Source organism: Ochotona curzoniae, unplaced genomic scaffold (genome assembly GCF_017591425.1).
Source record: "Ochotona curzoniae isolate NIBS_2020 unplaced genomic scaffold, NIBS_Ocur_1.0 contig_517, whole genome shotgun sequence".
Lineage (NCBI taxonomy): Eukaryota > Metazoa > Chordata > Mammalia > Lagomorpha > Ochotonidae > Ochotona > Ochotona curzoniae.
The window spans coordinates 6,870,383-6,896,116 of record NW_024466454.1 but is presented as its reverse complement, the minus strand read 5'-3'; the positions used below and the strand labels follow the sequence as shown (position 1 = coordinate 6,896,116).

The 25,734-nt window shown below is 44.7% G+C and overlaps 1 protein-coding gene across 1 annotated transcript in view; it reads left to right on the top strand.

Moving 5' to 3' along the window:
- The first annotated feature begins 17,496 nt into the window (after positions 1–17,496).
- Positions 17,497–25,734, top strand: part of IPO7 (importin 7) — a 44,906-nt gene continuing 36,668 nt past the window's right edge. The window contains exon 1 of the mRNA XM_040989152.1: positions 17,497–17,724. Within this exon, the coding sequence (XP_040845086.1) occupies positions 17,641–17,724 (84 nt within the window). The 5' untranslated portion in view covers positions 17,497–17,640. The remainder of the gene's footprint in view (positions 17,725–25,734) is intronic.

Below are 25,734 nucleotides of genomic sequence, written 5' to 3'. Positions count from 1 at the left end.
ACAGAGAGAAGAGGAGAGATAGAGAGGAAGATCTTTGTCTGCTGATTCATTCATCAGGTGGCCATAATTGCCAGAGCTGAAGTGATCCAAAGCCAGGAGCCTGGAGCCTGTTGGCGTCTCCCATACAAAGGCAGGGTTCCAAGGCTTGGGGTCATCCTCAGTTGCTTTCCCAGACCAGGGACCTTGTTGGGAAGTGGGACCCATGTGGGATCCTGGTGCATTCAAGGTAAGAAATTTAGCCATTAGTCTAAGTTGCTGGCCCCCTTGAGCCAGTTTAAAGCTAGGTTCCATGGATTCTCATCGGGTCTCCCATATAAGTGGGCAGGAGCCCAAGGACTTGAGTCATGACCTCCTGCCGCCCAGAATGAGCATTAGTAGGAAGCTAGAATCAGAAACAGAGTCAAGATGCAAATTCAGTTTCCCTGTAAAAGATGTAGTTATCCTGAGCAGTTGTCAACAACAAATACCCAAACGCAGGACCATTATTTCATTTTGTAAAAGATGTGTCAGAGCTGGGTTTCCTCAGTGGCTTAAATAGAACAGTGGACAGTATGTCCAGACATACATGGAGGACATGGCAGTACACTGGAGCCTTCAGAGGACACCTGGTACCATAACAGAAGATGGAGGACTGAACAAATTGATCAACTACCCCAGCCAAATGTTGGCAGTGAATACCTGGACAAATTGAGACTCTAAGGTGGACTATGTCAGCCAGTGGGTTCTGGAGAGATTTCATCATGATTGGTGTGACAAGATTAATAGCAATTCAGAACTTTTGAACTATCAAAACCACTTGGGCAGGACCCTTGGAACACACCCTATGTGGGGGACCCAGGGATGGTTAGCAGTCTGGATGTAGCTTCTCCTCTTATTTCCCCCCTTCCCTGAGATACAAAAAGGAAAAAAGGGAATGTGGAAACAAATGGTCTCACCCTCTTCCCTCTAGCCCTTGACCTAATCAGCTATGTAATCAACTATGTAAAAATTATCAAAAATAAAATTTAAAAAATACGTTTCAGATCTGGCATTGCAGCAAAGTTAATAAAACTGCCACCTGGACACCAGCATCCCATATGAACACTGGTCCATGTCCCAGCTACTGTATTTCCACTCCACTTCCCTACAAATGGCCTGAGAAAGCTGCAGAAGACAGCCAAATTGATTGAGCTCCTGTCCCATGTGGAAGAACTGGAGGAAACTCTTGTGGTCAGCCTGGTTCACTCCTGGCTGTCATGGGCATTTGGGGTAGGAACCAGTAGGTGGGAGACCTCTTTCTCCTTTATGTTACCATTTTATTTTAATTTACTTGAAAGGCAGAATGACAAAGACAGAGAGGGCAAGGCATAGATCTACTGTGTGCTGATTCACACCCCAAAGGACATCAGTGGCCATAGCTGGATCAGGCTGCCCACAGGAATTTACTCCTGGTCCCCCACGTAGGTGGTAGGTGCCAAGCAGTAAAAACAGCATCCCACTCACTCGCAGGGAGCTGCATCAGCACTGGAGCAGCCCGGACTGTAACAGGTGCTCACGTTGATGCTAGTGTCCCAGGAGGTAGTTTTAACTGCTGTAGCATAATCCTGGACCCCTTTCTCTGTTTTTCGTTTTGTTTTGTTTTATTTTTAATTATTTATTTACTTGAAAAAGTGAGAGGGCGAGAGATACATAGAGAAAAAGATCTTGCATCCGTTAGTTCACTCCCCAAATTCCCCAAAAACCCAAGACAATACTAGATCTAACTCAGGAGCTGTGAACTCATTTAGTTTCCTTGGTGGGTGACAGGAAACCAAGTACTTTAATCATGCTACAGTACCCCCTGGATGCATTGGCAGAAAGCTGGCTCAGAAGTGGAGATAGGGCTTGATACTAGGACTGTAGATAATGCAGGCATTCCAAGGGGTGGCTTAACCTACCATGCTACAATACTATGCCTTTCAAATAAGTAAAGGGAAAACAATTTAAAGATTTATTTATTTAAATGAAAGATTTAGAGAGAAGGAGCGACATACAGAGATCTTCTATCCACTGATTCATTCCCCAAATGGTCATGACGGCCAGGGCTGGGCCTGTTTGAAGTCAAGCACAGAAGATTCTTCCTGGTTTCCCACATGGGTTCAGGGGTTCAATGTCCTGTGCTCCTTTCCCAGACCATAAGCAGGCAATAACATTGGAAGTAGAGTATCTGGGACTAGAACTAGTAGTGCTCAATGTGGGTGCCAGCACTGCAGGTGGAGGATTAACTTGCTGTACCACTGCACTGGCTGCAGAAATATAGCTTGTAAAAATATAAAAATAATAGGAGATTACAAAAAGGAGTCTTATGAGGTTGGACATTACTGTCCTGCTCAAATGAATCTCCATGACTTTGTGCTTACAGCTATCATTACTCCTCTTTTTATTTCCAAGATTCTAATATTGGAACAATGCCTTCTGTTCTCACAGCTCTCTCTGTCACCTCTCTTCTCCTGGGCTCTGTCACCTTTGACACATCCCGATGACCTAAACGAGTCTATTTATGGTCTATCCAGTTGCTGGAGAGAGTTGTTCAATAGGCAAGGTAATAATTAACCAGATCACTGAAATTTTCTGAGGTTGAAACCAGAGGTCATGTGGCCAACAGTAGAGTCAAAGCTGAAGCACACACAGGGAAGAGGCAGTCACCTGAAGCTGTGACGTAGCAGATAAGTAGACTAGACAGAAGTCTTGACTATTGAGAAGCACAGAAAGGGTTAAGGGGTGGAAGCAGGAGTAGTACCTTAGGAACATCCCCTTCGGCCACAGAAAATGATGCAGACAAAAGGTATCGTTTTTTGAGCTGCTTTGGAATGCTTCAATTCTACATGATTGAGACTCTTGTCTTCTTGGACTTAGAATAAATCCGTATCACTTACACTGAAGGGCGATTTGTAACCAAACATCCTAAGTGCCACATCCTGTGAACCATGCTGTCTCCCATGTCAGAGCTTTTATCTCCACTGCTTGAATGTTTTGCCCTGCTCGTATTGTTAGTACACATTTCAGTTTGCAAGGCTCAGCTCAGGAACCATCTCCTCCATCAGCCATCCTGATGATCCCAATTATAAGTGATAACTTCCTATTCTCCTCGAAAGAGAGTCCATTTTCACTTCTTTTAAGATTATGTCTTCAAGGCCTGGCACGGTGGCCTAGTGGCTAAAGTCCTCGGCTTGAATGCACCAGGATCCCATATGGGCATTGGTTCTAATCCCGGCAGCTCCACTTCCCATCCAGCTCTCTGCTTGTGGCCTGGGAAAGCAGTCAAGGACGGCCCAAAGCATTGGGACCCTGTACCCGCGTGAGAAACCCAGAAAGAAGTTCCTGGCTCCTGCGTTCGGATTGGCACAGCACCGGCCATTGTGGTCACTAGGGGAGTGAATCATCGGATAGAAGATCTTCCTCTCTGTCTCTCCTCTCTGTGTATCCGCCTTTCCAATAAAAAAAAATAATAAAAATAAATCTTTAAAAAAAATAAATAAATCTTTAAAAAGAAATGAAGATATCTTCTGGCAAAATAGCCTAATGGTTAAATCCTCACCTTGCATCCACCAAGATCCCATATAACCACTGATTCGCATCTCAGACACGCTACTTCCCTTCCAGTTCCCTGCTTGTAGTCTGGGAAAGCAATCAAGAATGGCCCAAGACTTGGGACCCTGCACCTGCGCGGGAGACCTGGAAAAAGCTCCTAGCTCCTAGCTTTGGATCAACTCAGCTCTGGTTGTTGCAGCCATTTGGGTAGTGAGCCAGTGGAAGGAAGACCTTTTCCTCTGTCTCTCTTCTCTATATATCTGTCTTTCTAATAAAATAAATCTTTTTTAAAAAGAGAACATTTTTCACCATCCTGCTCCCTGTCTGTCCTTTTCCCCTCCAGGAAAAAAAAAAAAAGAATATTTCTTACCTCCAACTCTGTGTTGAAATCTGTATTAGACTTCAAGACCTTGAAATAAAGGTAATGACTATTTCATCGCTTTCCTTCATAACAGAGCCCAGCTTAGAAGCATGCAATGAAAACAGGTTTGATTATTTATAGCTCCTTCCATTGTGAAGTGCCTGTCTTCCCTCTTTCCCAGGTCTTAATTCTTTCAAAGTGTCACTTATCTTTAAGAACCTGGCATTGATGGGCTGGCACCATGGTGTAAGGCTAAGCCTCTGTCCGTGGTGCCCACGTCCCTATGGACACTGGGTTGTGATTGGCCTGCTCCACTTCCAGCTCCCTGCTCATGTGCTTGGGAAAGCAGCACAAAATGGCCCAAGACCCAAAAGAGGCTCCTGACTCTCAGGTTTGTACCAGCCTAGCTCTGGCCATTGTGGCCAATTTGGGAGTGAACCAGTGGAAAGGAGACCTCTCTCTCTCTTCCTCTCTCCCATTCTGTTTCATCTTCTCTCTTTGGAGCTCTTCTTTCTTTTCTTTTTTTTTCTTTCCCTTTCTTTTCTTTTCAAGTACCTTTAAAAGAAAGAAAGGAAAAAGAAAACATGGCATTGAGTAAAATGGTTTGGGTGTAGCAGAATTCCATAATTGATTTGCTGGATGGAAGATCTACCCTTTATCTGACATCACCAGTATACATACAGATATCTCGGATTGAACGTTCTTAGTAACATACATGGTCCTTGTGCTGCACTGCAATTTTATTGCCATGGCATCTGTAAGTCACTTAGGCTTATAAATTTAAGTCATCTTGCTAGCGCATTGAAAGTGCCATCGACCTAGGAGCGTGTATCACATCAGAACCCTGGGTTGGTATCAAGTGACCATTCCCCATCCCTGGGTACTGAGGTGGTTGGGAGGCTGAGTATGGCGTCTCCCCTTACCTCCCCCCTTCCCCCAGAAACAAGAAGAAGACATAGAAAATTTGAAAAAAAAATGATAATACCCACTCTTCACAAACCCTCAATCCTTCTCACCCTGATCAACTATATAAACATCATCAAAAATTAAAAAAAAAAAGATTTTAAGTGACATTGCAATAGTCTGGACTGCTGCAAAAGCAGAATTTGAGACACAGTGGAGGACTGTGGTGCAGACAGAATGAAACCAGGAAGGCAAAAGAGCCAAAATGAGGAAAGCTTTTAGCTTTCTACTACTAAGGGGAATGGTAAGATTATGAGCAGATTCATGACGTGTGTCTCAGAACATCTGAGCAAGATAAGGAGGGAAATGCCTACCTTCCTTCTGCATTGGTCAACAGTTATCTTGTAGAAGGATAACTTCCCCTATGCTTCCGGGTTGGAGATGCAGAAGAATCAAGCATGCATCCACAGACATACTATGGCAGTGCTTCATAGATAATCCAAAGTAGGAAGTGTGGCTCCCATCACATCAATGGGTTTCCTGTGTCTAGGCCAGAGCTGCCTTTACAAACTGTTGCAAATACAGGGAGAAGGAAGCCACAGTTGAGTAGATGTTAACAGAAGGGACAAAAACCCTAGGTCAGAGACAAAGAAATAGTTTACTGACCACACAGCAGGCAGCACAAGTTTCATTGCCAGGTTCTCTTGTGCTCACTTCCAGTTTCACTTCCTAAGTGGTCACAATGGCCAGAGCTGAGCTGATCTAAGTCAAGAGCCAGGAGCTCTTCCGGGTCTCCCATGTGGGTGCAGGGTCCCAAGGCTTTGGGCCATCTTCGACTGCTTTCCCAGGCCACAAGCAGGGAGTTGGATGGGAAGCAGGGACCGCCAGGTTTGGAGCCAGCAGCCATATAGGATTCTGGTGCAAGGCAAGGACTTTAACCACTATGCTATCACGCTGGACCCAGAAACTACTTTTTTGTCCCCCTGGTTCACAGGTACAAAAATTCTGGGGTGAGTGTTTGGCCTAGCAGCCTACGCTCATGCCATATCGGGGTGTCGGGGTTTAATTTTCACCTCTGACTCCAGTTTACTGCTAATGTGGATCCTGGAGGCAGCAGTCTTGGCTCAGATGTTTGGGTCTTTTCTGACTATGGAAGGTTTTTGGATTAAGTTCCCTACTCTTGCCTTTAGACTTGGCCTGGTACTCTCTCTCTCTTTCTCTCCCCCTTCCCTCTATCTGTATTTCCCTCTTAAATCAATAATAATAATAATAACAACAATATATTAAGAAGTCCAAAGCAATCATGATGCAGCTTTTAATTCAAACTTACTGTGTACTAAAAGAATGTAGCAAATTATCCTTTTATCATTTTTGTCCCAGACCCATACATTCTAAATACTTGGGAAAACTTCAACACAGAATTATATTCTAGAGGTCAGTACTCCAAAACCCACAGGGCACTATATCCAAGACGACGCCCAGGGTGAGTCTTCCATAGGTCTCTCCAATATTCTCTTAACAACTTATATAGCTTTTTACTGTGTATGCCTCTCTGAGGTAAATTAGTCAAGGCCTATAAACCTTTGGGTGTGTGAACTGCCTTTTTTGGGGGATCCTGAAAGATATTTCCTTTCTGGGCTGGGGGAAGACCCAGCTGGAGGTATCCTTACACTCGAGAGTAAGCTCTAAGTAGTGAAGGACGGCCAGGAGTCATCTTGGAAAGCCACCTGCTAAGTTAGATCTTAGCAGTGTCCCCAGATGAGGGAACTGTTCTGCTACAGACCGCATTTATAAACCTTAAGACTTTAGGATAATCTGAATAGTTGGATCCTTGATATCTACATAGGAAATTTGCATGGTGGCCTGGTTTCCAGCCATAGCTGTTGCAAGCATTTAAGCAGTAAACTACAGGATAACATATCCTCTAGAAAGCAGCTCCACTTCCCATCCAGCTCCCTGCTTGTGGCCTGGGAAAGCAGTCGAGGACGGCCCAGAGCATTGGGACCCTGCACCCTCATGGAAGACCCGTAAGAAGCTCCTGGCTCCTGGCTTCAGATAGGTTGAGCCCTGGCTGTTGTGACCACTTGGAGAACGAATCATTGGGCAGAAGATCTTCCTCTCTGTCTTTTCTTTTCTCAGTATATCTGACTGTCTAATAAAAATAAATACATCTTTTAAAAAGTAGTAAAAAGATATTTTTAAAAAATATATTCTAAAATAAAAGGAAATAAGAAAAGAACCAGTGTGGTGGCATAGCAAGTAAAGCTGCTAACTGTGATTCCAGCATCCTGATATGAGTTCTGTATGCCACACTTCTTTTTTTTTTTTAAAGATCTTCCTCTCTGACTCTCTTCCTCTCTGTATATCTGATTTTGCAATAAAAATAAATAAATCTAAAAAAAAAAAAAGTTAAGGTTCAGACCAAATCTGTCTTTGCAACTAATATTCCTTCTACCAGGCCTCACAGTGGTGATGTTCTGGCATTTACTACAATCATTTTTGACACATAAAGCATGGGTGTCTTTAGGTCAGTTCTCACTTTTATTGCTGTATTAGTCTGTTTATTTAATTCACCATTCTGTGGCCACACGGTTCAAATACCATGATGTCGGCTTCCTGGTGAGTGCTCCCCAGCAGAGAAATGACAAGGGAACACTGGGCTGAAGAGAAGGGGCTGAGTACATAGGATAGCCCCACTGCATTGTCGGCAACACCTGCATGGCCACGTACCCCTGAGCTGAGCGGAGAGACTACGGTTACAAAACAGACAAAACAGACAACACACAGTGGGTCATTCTTGTAAAGAGAATGCCAATTTATTCAAAATCGGTCCCCATTTTTATAGTCTGCTTGGCTCCCCCCAGTATTTTCCCAAGGATGAAGCCACACCTAAGCTCCCCCAAGGGCATCTTACAAAGGGGAAGCAGGGAAGAGGGAACTTGTGGTCAAGCCAGGGGCTAAATGTATCAGGCCAAGATTGCCCATCCTGTTACACCTTGAGAAACAAGCTAAGCTGTGGAGTTAACCCTTGGGAGACTGGGGCCTAACTGCATAAGAACCTGCTCTCAGGAGAACCAGCAGGCTTCTGCTGAGAACCATACTGAGTCTTCCAATGCTAATTCCCTTCCACTAGGTCTCACATCTTTATTTACTTATTTAAATTGATTGTACTGATTTGAAAGGTAGCGTGAAATAGAGAGAGAAGGAGAGAAAAAGAGACAGGGAGATTCCATCTGCTGGTTCACTCTCCAGACAACCACAACTGCCAGGCTTGGGCCAGATCAAAACCAGGAGCCAGGAGCTCCATCGGGATGTCTCACATCAGTGTAGCACCCAAGGATTTAGGCTATCTTCTAGTGATTTCCCAAACACATCAGTAGGGAACTGGGTTGGAAGCTGAGTAGCTAGGACAGGAACTGATGCCAATATGGGATGGTAGCAATCTCTGTGGTAGCTTAATGCATTATGTCCCAACAGCAGCCCCAAGGCATCATCTCTTAAAGATTCCACCACCTCGGGCCTGGTTCAATAGCCTAGTAGCTGAAGTCCTCGCCTTGCATGTGCCAGGATCCCATTGGGGCGCCGGTTCTAATCCTGGCAGCCCTGTTTCTCATCCAGCTTTCTGCTGTGGCCTGAGAAAGCAGTTGAGGACAGCCCAAAGCCTTGGGATCCTGCACTCGTGTGTTAGACACAGAAGGGGCTCCAGACTCCTGGCTTCAGATCGGCTCAGCTCTGATTGTTGTGACTACTTGGGGAATGAATCATCAGATGGAAGATTTTCCTCTCTGTCTCTCCTCCCCTGTGTATTTCAGACTGCCCAATAATAATAAATAATTCTTGAAAAATAAAATAAACAAAGAAGATTTCACCACCTCAGCTTGCCACATTGAGCTTTACATGGGACATACTTAGACTGCAACTGAACCATTCTACTTCCATTCCTAGAAAATGAAGACCACTACATTTGCAAGCATAGATCTCCTTCCTAGCACGTAGGACATTATGACTTCAGTTCAGACTTTCCTAGGTTTTGAGGCTGAAGCAAACACATCATAATGATGACTCTTTCCCTTTGAGTCTTCCCATTGTGGTACCTTTGTATATCAAAATACTCCCATGTTATGAGTGGGCGGGTAAAAGAACATCTTTTCATTGTAAGCTGAAAGAATAAACCTGATGTGCTATTTCTCTTTTAATCCTCATGGTTACTCTGAAAATTTAACTTGATAAGCAAGGTATCTATCTTCCATGGTAGCTAAAAAGAATCCTCTGCTTCTAATCCAAGTGACATTACAGGGGTTTGCACTGTGGCACATTGAGTTAAATATGTTAACCATATGAGCACCGATTTCACTTGGATGCTCCACTGCCAGTTCAGCAACCTGCTTGCGCTTGGAAAAGCAATAGAAGATGGTCCAAGTGGGTGGGCCTCTTGACCCATGTATGAGCCCTGAATGGCGTTTCAGGTTTCCTTGTTTGAGGAGAGAAGTGTACAAGTCTATTGTTACGATAGAAAAGGACTATATACTGAAGAATTCTCAGGAATTTTCCTGCTAAAAATTTGTGTGAATTTCTCAAATCACACTCCCAATAGACAAATGTTATTGTTCTCTGGGTCTCCAAAAACTGAACAAATAGAATGCCATGAACATTTCAACAAACTCTTACCAGACCTTTGCTCTTTTTCTTTTTCTTTAAAAATTCATCTATTTTTATCAGAAAGTTAGATACACAGAGAGGAGCAAAGACAGAAAGGAAGATCTTCTGTCTATTGATTTACTCCCCAAGCAGCTGTAGCTATTGGACCTGAGCCATTGCGAAGCCAGGAGCCTGGAACCTCTTTCCGGTCTCCCACATGGGTATGGATCCCAAGGCTTTGGGCTGCCCTCGACTGCTTTCCCTGGCCACAAGCAGAGAGCTGAAAGGGAAGTGGGGCCACAGGGATACAAACTGTTGCCCACATGGGATCCCAGAATGTGCAAGGTTAGGGTTTAGCCACTAGGCTACCACGCTAGGCCCAACAGACCATTGCTCTTAACTGGTCTGTTTTTGTTCATTGCTTTGAGTGTGCTTTATATTCAAGAGCATAACACTAGAGCAATGTTTTATCTTTTGCTTCAATTCTTAAAAGAAATGCTTTAGGATCTCGACCTCACATATTTAGGATTTTGACTGAAGGTTTTGCTCTTATCTGCAGCTGATCTGGGCCTAACAGCTTTTGCACACATCAAGCAAAATGCCTGCTCAATTTTGAGTTTGCTTTTTGAAATTTATTTTTCTTTTTATGTGATTTGATTTGAAAGAGAGGGAGATCTTCCACCTACTGGTTCATTACAATAATGAGTCTGAAACCAAAAGACTGAAGCTCGATCTGGTTCTGATGTGTGGATGACAGGGTCGTGTGTGGGACATCTCAAGCTGTCTTCCATTTTGCAGAAGGCTAGAATGGAAGCAGAAGAGCCAGGGCTTGAACCTGGCTCCCTGGTACACGATGCAGCCACCATAAACACAGTGAAACACCTCATCCCCTCCAGCTTCCTGTTAATGTACTTGACGCTTGATCTTAGCAAAAAGGCCAAGAAGCGATGTCTGTTAATGAACTTGAGAACGCAGTGGACCTCTGCCTACAAGAGGGACAACAGGAGGGAGTCCTGGCTTTCATCTCTGTCCTGGCCCTTGCAGCCATCTGGAGAGGTTTTCCAAAAATAGAATGAAGGTCAGCCTTTCGTCTCTCTCTGTCAGGCTGCATTTCAAAAATATATATAATTTTCATTTAAAAGGCACGTCAGTGGTTATTTGTGGCAGGATCTATGTGGATTAAGGGAAGCGATGATAGGCATTCTTAGGCTATTTTCTTTTTTATTTTTATTTAAAATTTTTAACACATAAAAATTATATGTACTTATGGAATATCACATGATGTATTCATACACATATACTTTGCAATGGCTCAATTGGCTAATCCTCTACCTTCAAGCGTCAGGATCTCATATGCACACCAGTTCATGTCCTGGTGCTGTGCTCTCCATCCAGCTCCTTGCCTGTGACCTGGAAAAGCAGTCAAGGATGACCCAAAAGCCTTGTGTCACTGAACACCCATGTGGGAGATCCAAAAGAAGTTCCTGGTTCCTGGCTTCAGATTGACTCAGCTCTGGCCACTGCAACAACTTGGAGAGTGAACCAGCGGATGGAAGATATTTTCTGTCTCTCCTTCTCCCTGTAAATCTGACTTTCCAATAAAAATAAATAAATATTTTAAAAAAGTAAAGACTTTTAAAAGAATGAATTCCAGAGCCAGTGCCATGTGGGCACAGTATATTAAGGCTCCATCTGTGGTGCCAGCATGCCATGTGGGCATCAGTTGGAGTCTAGCTGTTCCACTCTTGTTCCAGTTCCCTACTGATGTGCCTGGGAAAGTAGTGGAAGATGACCCAAGTGCTTCGGCCCTTGCAACCACGTAAAAATACAGAAGCTTCTGGCTCTGGTTCCCTGGCTTTGGACTGGCCCAGATCTAGTCATGTGGTCACATTTAGTAAACTGAGCAAAGCAGCAGATGCAAGTTCTCTCTTTCTGTCTCTCCTCTTTCTGTAATTCTACCTTTCCAATAAAAAAAAAATTTAATAACTTGAAAAATGAATTCCACTTATTAGCAAATCAAATGACTACATTTACTGAAAAACCCTAACTTTTATGAAATTAAAAAAAATTGTTGTTTATGGGGCCCGGCGGCATGGCCTAGCGGCTAAAGTCCTCCCCTTGAACATGCCGGGATCCCATATGGGAGCCAGTTCTTATCCCGGCAGCTCCACTTCCCATCCAACTCCCTGTTTGTGGCATGGGAAAGCAGTTGAGGATGGTCCAATGCTTTGGGACCCTGCACTTGCATGTGGGAGACCCGGAAGAAGTTCCTGAATCCTGGCTTCAGATCAGCATAGCATCGGCCGTTGCACTCACTTGGGGAGTGAATCATCAGACAGAAGATCTTCCTCTCTGTCTCTCCTCCTCTCTGTATATCTGACTTTCTAATAAAATAAATCTTTTTTTTTAAAAAAATCTGTTGTTTATGACGAAGAGAGAAACAGGTAGATATTTACTTATTACCTGAATACCAGCAATGGCTATGACGGGGCCCAGCCAAGGTTGGGATGTGGGGAGCCAGTCCAGGTCCCTCACACGGGGAGCAGGGCTAAATCACTTGGTCCATCATCTACTGCTTCTACAACTGCACATTCTCAGGAAGCTGGAATTGGATTTGGATCCAGCACTTGAAACCCGGTGCTGGATCAAAATTCGTCAAAAATGCTTCAAAATATTTGAAATAGAAAGGGCATAGGAAGTAAGGGTATGTCATTTCAGTACCATGACAAACTTCAGTTACCTCACATAGATGAACTTAACATGGCTTTCAGTGCTGGATACAGTCACGGATCTCATTCCTACTCTTTTCTTTTCTCTCTTTCTTTTTTTTTTTTTTAGATTTATTTATTTTTTTTGCAAAGTCAGATATATAGAGAGAAACATCTTTCCTTTGGTGATTCACTCCCCAAGCGGCCGCAATGGCTGGAGCTGAGACAATCCAAAGCCAGGATTCTGGAGCTTCTTCTGGGTGTTCCATGTGGGTGCAGGGTCCCAAGGCTTTGGGCCGTCCTTGACTGCTTTCCCAGCCCACAAGCAGGGAGCTGGATGGGATCCTGGTGTGTGCTAGGCTGCAAGGTGACGACTTTAGCCTTTAGGCCACTGCACCTGGCCTGCCCTACTCCCTTTCAATGGTGTCTGGGACGGGAAGGCTAAATACTCCTGTCACTGAATGATCTCTCTTCAAGCTTCCATTACCCTGCAACCAGAATTTCTTTCTTTTTTTTTTTCTGTTTGAATACCACTGTTTATATCATCAGTTAGCTATCCAAATGGCCCCTGCATTTTTTTTCTTATCTCATCTTTGATTTTTATCTAATTTCATCTTACTCAAGAGCAGCCCTGAAGTTGTTTCCACTTTTCGGGATTGCTCAGTTCTGGCCTAGGGGGCGTAAATGCCTCATGGTCATGACTCTGGGGGTGGGGATTGGAGGGCGTGGTGAATTTATTTGCATTTAGCAGTTTTGCTTTGACTTTTATATATTTTTTTATTGAGTATCCAATTATTTCTGTGTTTGCCGCAGACATATAAGGATGGTCCCCGCCCTGGAGGAGTTCACATTGCAAAATTCCAGTGTTATAAATCACATTCTCCACTTCACTAACTTGACACAATAAAATTAAATCTACAGATAAGATGCATGTGCTAATTGGGGCCCGAGGTTTCTAATGGTCCCATGGACAAGCTCCTTTTGTGACTGCAGGAACTCTGGCTCCCCAGGTAGATTCTTGCACCCTTTATGTCTAAGCTCATCAAAGCTTGAGTTCTGCAAGCCTGGCTATAAGTCTGCATGCCCTGCTACCTCCCAGTTCCCACCACTAAAGCTTACAAATCCTGCTTTTTCCATTGTCACTCCTTTTTCCTTTCAGGTCTGAAGAGAGGTTTAACATTTTAGGATTATCTTCTAAAATTACCTTACAAATTACCTTTGTGCACATAACAAGCAAGTATGTTGGATCTGCGTGGATATGTGACAACGCAAAGAGGACAGTCTTTGGAATCATCAAGAATGAGAATTCAACTCCGGCTTAGTCACCAAAGGTCATTATTATATCATTTTTCCTTTTTCATGTATTCACTGACATACTTGTTGAATTCCTCCTGGTTCCGTGGTAGGAAGTGAGTGTATGGAAAGATGTAGAAAGCACAGAATGCGTCACTGATGATCATCACACTGGGGAGTAAGGCACTGAAAGAAAAAAATTTTAATTCATTTATTTTTATTGGAAAGTCAGATTTACAGAGAGAAGGAGAGACAGAGAGAAAAAGCTTCTGTCCACTGGTTCATTCCCCAAATGGCTGCAATGGCTGGAACTGAGCCGATCCAAAGCCAGGAGCCCGGAGCTTCTAATTTTTCCATATGGATGCAGAGTCCCAAGGCTTTGGATCATCCTCCTCTACTCTTCCAGGCCATAAGTAGGAAGCTGGATGGGAAGCAAAACAGCCAGAATGCAAACTGGTGCCCATATGGGATGCCAGCTCCTGAAACGGAAGGACTAGCCAATTGGGTCATCGTACTTGGCCTGAGAGAAATTCCATTTTGGGGGGATTCAGATTTGTTTATTTACTTATTTTTAAAGATTAATTTATTTTTATTACAAAGTCAGATATACAGAGAGGAGGAGAGACACAGAGCATGATTTTCTGTCCATTGATTCACTCTGTAAGCTGCTGCAAAGGTCGGAGCAGAGCCAATCCAAAGTCAGGAGCCTGGAGTCACCTCTGGGTTTCCTACACAAGTGCAGGGTCCTAAGGCTTTGGGCCGTCCTCCACTGTTTTCCCACACCACAAGCAGGGAGCTGGATTAGAACCAGTGCCCATATGAAATCCCAGATACATGAAGAGGATTTTAGCCACTAGGCTATCGTGCTGGGTTCAAGATTTGCTTATTAATTAATTAATTTATTTATTCATTCATTCATTTTTGGAAAGTTAGATTTATGGAGAGAAAGAGAGACAGAGAGAAGGATCTTGCATCTACTGGTTCACTCCCCAAGTGGCCACATCTGAGCCAATCTGAAGCCAGGAACGAGGAGCCAGGAGTCTTCTCAGAGTTCCAGGATCCCAAGGACTTCGGTCATCCTCCGTTGCTTTCCCAAGGCACAAGCAGGAAGCTTGATGGGAAGTGAAGCAGCCAGAGACATGAGCGATGCCCATATGGGATTCCCATGCCTGCTGCAAGGCAATGATTTAACCATGGGTGTATAGCATCAGACCACTGAGGTAAAAAAAAAAAAAAAATTAAGCTTTATTATTTTTTTATTGCCAAGTCAGATATACAGAGAGGAGGAGAGACAGAGAGGAAGATCTTCCGTCCAATGATTGATTCCCCAAGTGACCTGCAATGGCCAGTGCTGTGCTGATCCACTGATCCGAAGCCAGGAGCCAGGAACCTCCTCCAGTTCTCTGATGTGGATGCAGGGTCCCAAGGCTTTGGGCTGTCCTTGACTGCTTTCCCAGGCCACAAGCAGAGAGCTGGATGGGAAATGGAGCTGCCTGGATTAGAACTGGATGGGATCCTGGCGCGTTTAAGGCAAGGACGTTAGCCACCAGGCTACCATGCCGGGCCCCTGAGGTAAATTCTGAAACAGATTATATATCATGGCCCTGAACACCTTGGATGAGCCTTGAATGCTCATGGATCCCATATGGTTCTAATCCTGTTGGCCCTTCCCACCTTGTTGCTGGTGGAGTTCTGGCTGCCAGTTCCGTTCAGACCACGGCTCGCTGAATAGCCTAGGTTACCGGTCACTGCAACACTACATTGTTGTGTCTGTTCTTCCCCATATCTGGCAATGTCAAGGTGCCCCTCTGCTGTTGTTCTGTCCTCTCCTATTTCCTGGAATATGCCCTCTCTGCTTTACACTGGCTAATGTTTCTTCATCTGTTTAAACGTGTCCTTACCCTATTCTGCCACCTTGACTCTTTCCAAATAAATACCTTTAGCATAAAGCCAATTTCATCTTTACAGTTTTTCTGTTGTGGGGAATTTCCATGCGAAATGATATAGGTGACCTTCATTCTTGGTTTACACTAAACAATAATTTTCATGTGGACAGTTTCAGTGACAGACGCAAGATTTATTAAAGATAAAAATCTTCTGTGGTGGCTAGCATGAGGTGAGGGGAGGGCTGCAGAGAAGAAAACACAATTCGGGCAAGCAGAACAACAGCTAAAAATCAACAAGAAGGCAGATACAAAGATCATTAGGGCTGAAGAGGAATCCTATCCTGCTTGCTTATGATAAAACAGAAAGCCATTGGGGCTGGCTGGCCTGGTGGCAGAGCAGGCTGCTCCATTCCCCATCCAGTAAGGTGCTAGTGGCCTGGAAAGCAGAGGAGGATGGCTCAATGCCTTGGGACCTTGTGCAGCCATGAGACCCAGAAGAAGCTCCTGGCTCTCACCTTCTGACTGGCCCTCCTGTGGCCATTGAAGCCATTGAGGCATTTGAGGAGTGAGGCATTGGCTAGAAAGCTTCTTTTTCTTTCTCTGTAGCTCTTTCAATTAAAATAAATACATTTTTCAAAAGTTATTGGAAGGGGATCTGATGCAATGGATCAATGGCTAAATCCTCATTTTTTATTTGAAAATTATTTTTATTTTTGGTGATGTTTACACAGTTGATCAGGGTGGGAAGGGTGGAGGATTAGAGGTTATTATGTACACATTTACTTCTTTTTTTTTTTTTTAAGATTTATTTATTTATTGCAAAGTCAGATATACCGAGAGAAGGAGAGACAGAGAGGAAGATCTTCCACCAAATGACCAAAATGTCTAGAGCTGAACCAATTGGAAACCAGGAGCCAGGAGCCTCTTCCAGGTCTCCCATACAAGTGCAGAGTCCCAAAGCTTTGAGTATCCTCGACTGCTTTTCCAGACCACAAGCAGGGAGCTGAATGGGAAGTGGAGCCAAAGGGATTAGATCCGGGGCCCATATGGGATCCTGGTGCATTCAAGGTAACTCCTTTAGCTGTTAGGTTACTGTGCCAGGCCCCACATTTTCTTTTTCCTGTATCTGGTGGAGGGAGTATACAAGGGTATAAACCATACCCCAGCCTCCCAACTGTTGCCTTACCCAGGGATGGAAAGCTGCCAGCTGATGTCATCCCAGGGTCCCCATGGTGGAGCATTTTCTGAGGGTTCTGCTCATGTGGTTTTATAGTCCCAAGATGCTGATGCTCTTGCAGCATCATTGGAATGCTTGATACTCATCTTACTGGGACTGGGATCCCATACGAATGCTGGTTTGTGTTCCAGCTTCTCTAGTTCTGTCCAGTTGCTTGTTTGCAGCCTGGGAAAACAGTGGAGGATGATCCATAGCCTTGGGACCCTTTACTGGCGTGGAGATCAACAAGTTCTTGGTTCCTGGCTTTGGTTCAGCTCTGCACTAGCCATTGTGGCCATTTGGGGAGTGAATTAGCAGGTGGAATGTCGTTCAATTTGTCTCTCCTCAATAAATCTGATTTGCCTTTCCAATAAAAATTTTTAAAATCTTTTTAAAAAATGTTATTAGAATGCTGTGACTGGTCACTTCTTATAATAAGGTGAAAACTCAGAAGGGTGGCAAGGCACTTTGGATGCCAAAAAGTACCCTCTTGGCAAGGATTTTGTATACCTTTTTCTCATTCCAACAGGGACATGACCATACTTGCCTATTAGCTTATCTAATTGTCACATTTCCCTAGGATAACATTTACACATATTGACGAAATCTTGTAAATGGTGGGTCAAAGAGCACACATTTTTACGGCATTTAGAAATGCATCTTAAATTTCTTTTCACAAGTTTCCTTCAGTTACACAGCTATTAGCAATGGTTTGAATCCCTTTATGGTCACGAAATGTCTGTTAAACTTATTTTGGTCTTCTATGACTTTAATCTGCTCTCTCTGTGTAATTATTAATTTTTTGGCAAGACAGGTCTATCAGCGACAGCTCCCGCAACCACGTGGGTAGACTGCGCTTGTGGACTACGTCTCCCAAGGTGCCTCGCGGCCGCGCCGACAGGAAGTGGCTAGAGCATCTCCCGCCTCCACGCCGAAGCGAAGAGGTTCTATCCGGGGCCTTGGCGCTTCTCTTTCCTTTCGCGCCGGTTGCCGCTGCGGAGCGCGGCCGGTCCATGTGCGCAGTGAGTGGCGCTATTCCTGGCCCAGTTGCACCGGAGTCCCGGGTTTGACCGAGTCGGCGCTGTCATGGACCCCAACACGATTATCGAGGCCCTGCGGGGCACCATGGACCCAGCCCTGCGCGAGGCCGCGGAGCGCCAGCTCAATGAAGTAAGGGACGCCGGGCTGGCGGCGGCGGGAGGGCGGACGGCGGCAGGGCGCACGGCGGCAGGCCGAGCCCTCCGGCTTGGCCACGGGCGCGGATCGCGACGCCGAGAGGCCCGGCTCGAGGGGTGGGGCGGGGATCGGAAGGCGAGTGCCACGCCGGGACGCCTCGGGCTGGGGTGGCGGCGCCGGCCGGCGCGCCGGATCCCGAGCTGGGCCTCTGGACTGCGGTGTAGACGTGGGGAGCCGGCGAAGGCGAGGCGGGCGTGACGGGCTGGACACATGGCCGGATCCGGTGGCCAGCCGCCCTCCGTGGCTCCTTCCCAGCCTGTTCCTTGGCGCCAGGAGGGGGCGAGATTCTCGGGAAGGCTTTAATTTATTTTTAATTTTTAATTTTTTTTTTCTCTCAGACGTTTTTGCGACTGATCTGCCCCGGCGCCGGATCTAAATGGGCTCTGGGGAATGCAGTCTGGTCGTGTAGGGGGGCTGCTCCTGTCCTCCTGTCAAGCCTTGTCACTAGGCTGAGCCTATCGGTGGCCGGTCTCTTGGGTCCAACTTCCCCTGCTCCTGGCCGAGCTGCCCTTCACTGAGAGGCAGGGGTAGTGGGAGACCCGCGGCGGCAGGTGAAGTGCACCCTTGTAGGTGGAGGAGTGACCTTGGACGGTTCTCTTAGCCTCTGGATGTTGAGTTTTCCCCCAATTCAGAAAATTAGGCCGCGGAGTCGGAGACAGTGTTAAGTCTGAGAGCTTTGAAATGGATCAAACTCTGCATACCATTCTCTGAGGGGGTCCCTCGTGGTTTTGGAGGGGGAACTTCTGTTTGGCAAATGGCGTTACCATACATGTTTTAGTTACTCTTTCTGGGTTTAAAACTTTATTTTCTTTCCAGAAGTATTAGGAGTATTATTACTTCAACATCTTCAGTGTACAGTGTTGTACTGGAGCTCCCTGCTGTGAAGCTAACTGCACAGCCCCAAGACCACAGAGTTTAGGTGCCTATCACGGAATAAGGAATAAAAACTGTTTCAAAATGAAGTTAGCTCTTTCATATGTAAATGAGTCATCATTATACTATAGTAAGAGTGACAATTGCAGGCTCAAATTCTTCAACTCGGAGTCATCTGGGGAGGAGCTTAGATTTCTAAGCTTAGATTTCTTTTGGATGACTTTTTGTTTTGATTTGTTTTGGGATAGACATGAGTTTATTTTGCCTATGAAATGTTAATGCAGAAAGAAGCCTAGAAAACAACAAAAAAAAATTGATCATAGTAACCAAGACTTTAAAAACAGCACATCATTTTGACTAAATATACTAGCTTGTAATTATTTTTGAAAATTGTTAGTTGATTTGTTGATTGCTTATGTAACTGTTGAAAATTTGTTCACTTATTCTCCTAACAGGTGTTGTCTGTGTAGTTAGATGCACTGTTACTTTCTAATAGGAACTTGGAGTAAACATATTCCCAACTGGTTTTGGGATGATAACTAACCAAAGCCTGCTTCACTTAACCATCAAATGGCTCTTTTGGAATATTGTGGAGCAATGAAGTGAATAATAGGAAATTTTTTCTGTCAAAGATGCTCTAACCATGGTTTTCTGTGTTTGTTAGCTGTTTATATTTGGCAAGTTTCTCTCAATTATTGCCCTTACACAGTTTAATAGTTTTCCTAATGGTAACTTTCAGGAATATTTGCTTTACTCTCTAATCTTTTTATTCTGTTTTGATGAAGTTTGCCCTCATCTTCCATTTGAATAGTTTGAGTTTCCTACAACAGATCCTCAGTAAATTTTGAAGACCTTAAATATAGTAAGAATGAGGAAGTGACGTTGACATCTTGGAGGCTCTTGGTCTGGAAAAGATGAACCGGGGTTCTGTCATTCTGCGTCTTTTTCTATTGAGGCCATATTAGGCTCCTTGGGTTAAAAGATCTTTGACCTTTGAAAGTATCTCTTCACTAAGGAAAGTAGGTAATCATTAGTTTAAAAAAATTGTCAAATATTATCAAGGTATTTGTATATCAGGGCAAAACAGTGCTCCTTCCCCAGCTTTGTATTTAATTCCTGTCATTCATTTATCAGTAATAATTTGTTCTACGTGACATATCTGTTCAGATATCTTGTCAGTGAGGAGTTCCCACGCTTCTTTCTTTAACTTGATTATTCTTGTCCGTAGCACTGATTGATCGTACATATTTTGCCTATTTTTGTCCCACTATCGTTTCATGGTGTCATTATTAAACTCTCACCTGTTTTTCAAAATTTATTTATCTTTATGAGGAAAACAGAGAAAGGACATCTGTTGATTCACTCCTCAAATGGACTCAGTGTCCGGATCTGGGCCAGTCTGAAGCCAGCAGCCAGGAGCTTCTTTAGATCCCCCTTGTTTTTACCAGGTTTAAGGACTGCAGCCACCTTACGCTGCTTTCCCAGGCACATTGGTGGGGAGTTGGATTAGAAGCAGAGCATCTGGGAGCCTGGGCCTTTGTGGCCGGAAACCATACAGTGAGACAACCTCCTATACATACCATGTTAGGGAATGTCCTGTTATAATAGATACAGTATGACAATTAATCTTTGTTTCTTTTTTTTTTTTAACTATTTCATATTTTTTAAAAGATTTATTTTTATTGCAAAGTCAGATATATACAGAGAGGAGACAGAGAGAAATATCTTAAATCCGATGATTCATTCCCCAAGTGACTGCAGTGGCCAGTGCTGAGCCAATCAGAAGCCAGGAGCTCTTCCAGGTCTCCCAGTCAGGTGTAGGGTCCCAAGACTTTGAGCTGTCCTCAACTGCTTTCCCAGGCCACAAGCAGGGTGCTGGATGGGAAGCTGGGCTGCCTGGATGAGAACCGGCGCCCACATGGAATCCTGTCGTGTTCAAGGTGAAGACTTTAGCTGTTTTGTTTTTTAATATGTAAAGATGTATGTATTTTCATCGGAAAGTCAGATTTGCAGAGAGGAGAGGCAGAAAGATCCTCTGTCTGCTGGTTCATTTCCGAAGTGGTGGCAACCTGAGAGAGCTGAGCCAGTCTGAAACCAGGAGCTTCTTTTCTGTCTCACAAACACAGACATAGGGTCCAAAGGCTTTGGATCGTCCTCTACTGCTTTCCCAGGCAGGGACCTAGATGGAAAGTGGAGCAGCTCAGACACAAACTGGCACCCATATGGGATCTAAGTGCATGCAAGGCAAGAACTTTAGCCAGTAGGCTACTGTGCAGGGCCTCAGAAAGGACTATTTTTGGCAGGTGTTTGGCATGCATCTGACTAAGTATTCCCTACTGACTTCTGTAATATTATGTATTTTGATGCTCTTTTGTAACCACTGTCACTGTAAGCTGCCACACCCTGATTCAGTTATGGTCATGGGCTAGGCCTTAAAAATTGCAGGAAATAATATTGAAATGCACCTTCGGGCCCGGCGCAATGGTGCAGTGGTTAAGGTCTTCGCTTTGCACACCCAGGATCCCATATGGGCTCCGGTTCTAATCCTGGCAGCCCCCGCTTCCCTTCCAGCTCCCTGCCTGTGGCCCGGGAAAGCAGTCGAGGACGGCCCAAAGCTTTGGGACCCTGCACCTGAGTGGGAGACCTGGAAGAGCTCCTGGCTTCGGATCGGCATAGCATCAGCCGTTGTGGTCACTTGGGGAGTGAATCTTTGGGCAGAAGATCTTCCTCTCTGTCTCTCCTCTCGGTATATCCGCCTTTCCAATAAGAATAAAATAAATCTTAAAAAAAAAATAAGAAAGAAATGCACCTTCAGGTTCTTAAGACATTTGATAATTTTGTTAACTACTGAAAAGTTTTGTGCACTTACTTGTCCCTTGAGCACAGGGTTTTGGCTTATGAAACCCACTGCCTAGGAGAGCAGGATCTGTGGATGCTCAAATCCCTAATATAATAAAATGAAGTATTTGTATATATCCTACGTTCACCTTCGCCTATGTTTTAAACCATCTCTGGATTACCCACAGTGTAAATGCTGTAAGTGGTTGTCACTGTGCTTTGTTTTGAGAATGTTGATGAGTAGAGACAGTATACATGCTGCTCAGCACAGAATGGTATCCATTAGTCATTGAATCTCAAGCTGTAGATGGTTAACTACTAATGTAGGGATCTTTGGAAAGTTATTGCTAAGTGCCAGTTTCCTTATGTATCTAGTGAAACTCTGTGTCATTGTGTTAGGTGAATTGAGTGAAATGATGTATGTTAAACTTTTAGGAAGATGGTTAGCACTTAGTGAGTCCTCTCCATATTAGCTGAATCACTGTGCATGTGATTCAGTCTAAAACTCAAGTTGCCGTACTGTTTCTTACCTGCAGCCTAGTATCTTATTTGTTGAATGAAGAAAGTAGATATGTTAAGAATATTCATCCTTTTTTTAAAAAAAGATTAATTTATTTTTATTGAAAAGTCAGATATACATAGAGGAGAGACAGAGAGAAATATCTTCCGTCCAATGATTCACTCCCCAAGTGACCACGATGGTCATTGCTGCACCGATCTGAAGCCAGGAGCCAGGTCTCCCACGCAGGTACATGGTCCCAAGGCTTTGAGCTATCCTCGACAGCTTTCCCAGGCCACAAGCAGGGAGCTCTATGGGAAGTGGAGCTGCCTGGATTAGAACTGGCACCCATATGGGATCCTGGCCCGCTCAAGACAAGGACTTTTAGCCGCTAGGTCACGGTGCCTGGCCCAAGAATACTCATCCTTGTTGTGTTGGAAAGCCCCTTTGTGGTGGGGTTGCTGTTGCTGCTGCTGACTGAGTAAAGTAGCCCCTGTTATGTCAGCATCCTGCATGGCCACACTTTCAAGCCCCCTTTCAATTGAACCTCCTGTGCCTGGAAGCAACAAAAGGCAATTCCTGGCTTCAGGCTGTCCTAGGCTCTGGCTGTTGCTGCCATTTGAGGAATGAACCAGCATATGGAAGGAGCGACCTCTATCCTTCAAGCAAATAAATAATTTTGTGAAATGGGTTAACAGCTGCCTGCAATCCAGATTCCTGCGATTGCATCCTGGAGGCAGCAGACAATCTATCACTGGCTGTTGTGGTATTTGGAGCCTGCAGATGGCACTATGCATCCTTGAATAATTTAATTGGGACCATCCTTTATGGCCTTGTGAGTTAAGCTTCCCCCTCAAATAGTGTGCTTGTAATCAACTCCCTGCCAGTGGTGTGGGAAAAGCTGCAGAAAGTGTTTGGTCCCCTGCCGTCTACTTGAAAGACCTGGATGAAGCTCCTGGCCCCCTGTTCTGGCCTAGCCTAGCCCTGGTAGTTGTGCTCATCAGGGGAGTGAACAGGTGAAGGAAACATTTTTCCCTGTACCTGTCTCCCTCTCTTGTAACTCTTCTTTCTTTCATTTCTGGGTCTCCCATGAAGGTACCAGGTCCCAAGGCTTTGGGCTGTCCTTAACTGCTTTCCCAGGCCACAAGCAGGGAGCTGGATGGGAAATGGGACTGCCGGGATTAGACTCAGCGCCCCTATGGGATCCTAACGCATGCAAGGTGAAGACTGTAGCCACTAGGCTACTGCATTGGGCTCTTCTTTCTTTTAAGATTTATTTATTTTAGATCCTGGCATGATGGCTCAGTAGCTAAATGCTTGCATATGCCAGGATTCGATTGGATGCTGGTTCATGTCCCAGGTGCTCCACTTCCAATCCAGCTCCCTGCTTGTGGCCTGGGAAAGCAGTAGAAGATGGCCCAAGGCCTTGGAACCCTGCAACTTTGTGTGAGACCAGAAAGAATTTCCATGCTTCAATTTGCTTAGCCCCTGCCATTGTGGCTACCTGTGGAAGGGAAGCAGTGGATGGAGGTTCTTTGTCTCTGCTTCTCTGTAAATCTGGTTTCAAGTAAAAAACAAGGTTTGTTTTATTTTTATTTGAAATGGAGATTTACAGAGAGACCTATCTGCTGATTCAGTCAAGTGATTTCAACCGCCAGAGCTCCACGGATCCACAGCCAGGAGCCAGGAGCTACTTCTGGGTTTCCCACGTGGATATAGGGTCCCCAGACCTTGGACTGTCCTCCACTGCTTTCCCAGGCCAAAAGTAGGGAGCTGGATGGGAAGTGGGGCGGCTGGGGCTGAACTGGTACCCATATGGGATCCCAGTGCATGGAAAGCAAGGACTTTTAGCCACTAGACTGCTGCATGGAACCCAAGACAAATTTTTTTTAAGACTTAATTATTTTTGTTGGAAAGATAGATTTACAGTGAGGAGAAACAGATCTTCAATCCACTGGTTCACTCCCCAAATGATCACATTGGCCAGAGCTGAGCTGATTTGAAGCTAGGAGTCAGGAGTTGGGTCTCACATTCAGGTACAGGAGCTGAAGGTTTGGTGCTGCTTTCCCAGGTCATAAGCAGAGGGCTGGATGGCACGTGGAGCAGCTAGAAAATGAACTGGTACCTATATGGGATGCTTGCACTTGGAGGAAGAGGATTAGCCAGTTGATCTATTACACTAGACGCAGATGATCAAAATTTTCAACATCAATGGCTCTCAACTAGGTATGAGTGGAATCAGTCTTTATATTCAAAAAGTTGTATGACATGTAAAAATATTCTGTCTTCTTTCATTCTTTCCTTTCCTTCCTTTTATTGGAAAGTCAGATATACAGAGAGGAGAGACAGAGAGGAAGATCTTCCGTCCTTTGATTCACTCGCCAAGTGGCCGCAACAGTTGGAGCTGAGCCAATCCGAAGCCAGGTGCCTGGAACCTCTTCCAGGTGTTCCATGCTCGCGCATGGTCCCAAAACTTTGGGCTTGACTGCTCTCAGGCCACAAGCAGGGAACTGGAATGGAAACAGAACGGCCAGGATTAGAACCAGTGTTTAAGGCGAGGACTCTACCACAAGTCTATTGCACTGGGACCCTCTTTTTTTTTTTTAAGATTTAGTTATTTTTCCTGGAAAGTCAGATTTTACAGAGAGAAGAAAGATGTTACATGCATTGTTTCATTCCCCACGTGGCCTCGCCGGCCAGCGCTGAACTAATCCTAAACCAGGAGCTAGGAGCTTCTTCCAGGTTTCCCTCCTGCAGGGTCCCAAGTTTTTGAGCCACCCTCTACTACTTTCCCAGGTCACAAGCAGGGAGCTGGATGGGAAGTATAGTCGCCAGACTTGATATCGTTTTCAATGCCAAGGCTCCAACACTGTACTCCAGAGAAAGTCTTGGCTGTTGTGAAGCTTGTGTTTCTTTTAACTTTATTTGTGCATAATTGAAGGAAAGAATATAGGACGAAAAGAGGTAGGAGGGCTCATTATGGCTAATTCAGTTTTTTTTTGGTGGTGGTGTTACATAGGTTTCACAGGTTTTCTAACAATGAGCATGAGTTACTTTTGTAATAAATAATCACTAGGTAAAAAGGGAGTTTTGATTTTTTTTTGTTTGTTCTGAAGGAGATTAAAACCTTTCTAGAGGAAACTCCTTTGTATTGATAGCCTTGCAGAATGCAGTTTCTGATTATCCAGTTAGTGAGTTTATTGCCAAAGGGCGCGCCAAGAGGGAAGTGATGAGTACATATTTCATTTGGTTCTTCTTCTATACAGTTATTTAATCTTTTTTTTTAATTTGAAAGTCAGAGAGAGATAGTCTGTATTTACTTTGTTAGTGACCACTGTGGCCCATGTGAGCTCACCCAAACTCAGGAACCAGGAGCTTCTTCTAGGTTTCCTATGCGGGTGCAGGGTCCCAAGGCTTTAGCCATCCTCCACTTTCCCAGGCCACAGGCAGGCAGCTGGATGGGAAGTGGAGCAGCCAGGACACACTGGCTCCCACATGGGAACCTGACGCTTACAAGGTTTTTAGCCATTGAGCCATCCCCCTGAGCCATATACTGACTCTTCTTTATTGTGGTTGGCCTGTTGAAAGTAGCAGTAAGGGATGTGGAGTTAGAGGGGATGAATGGAGTAAGGGATGAGCTGGATTAAGGGTGGATCTTGAGATCATCTGACTTGATGACAGATAATGAGATGGTATGAAGTTGTTTAGAAAGATGGTTTTATGTTATGGCTAGC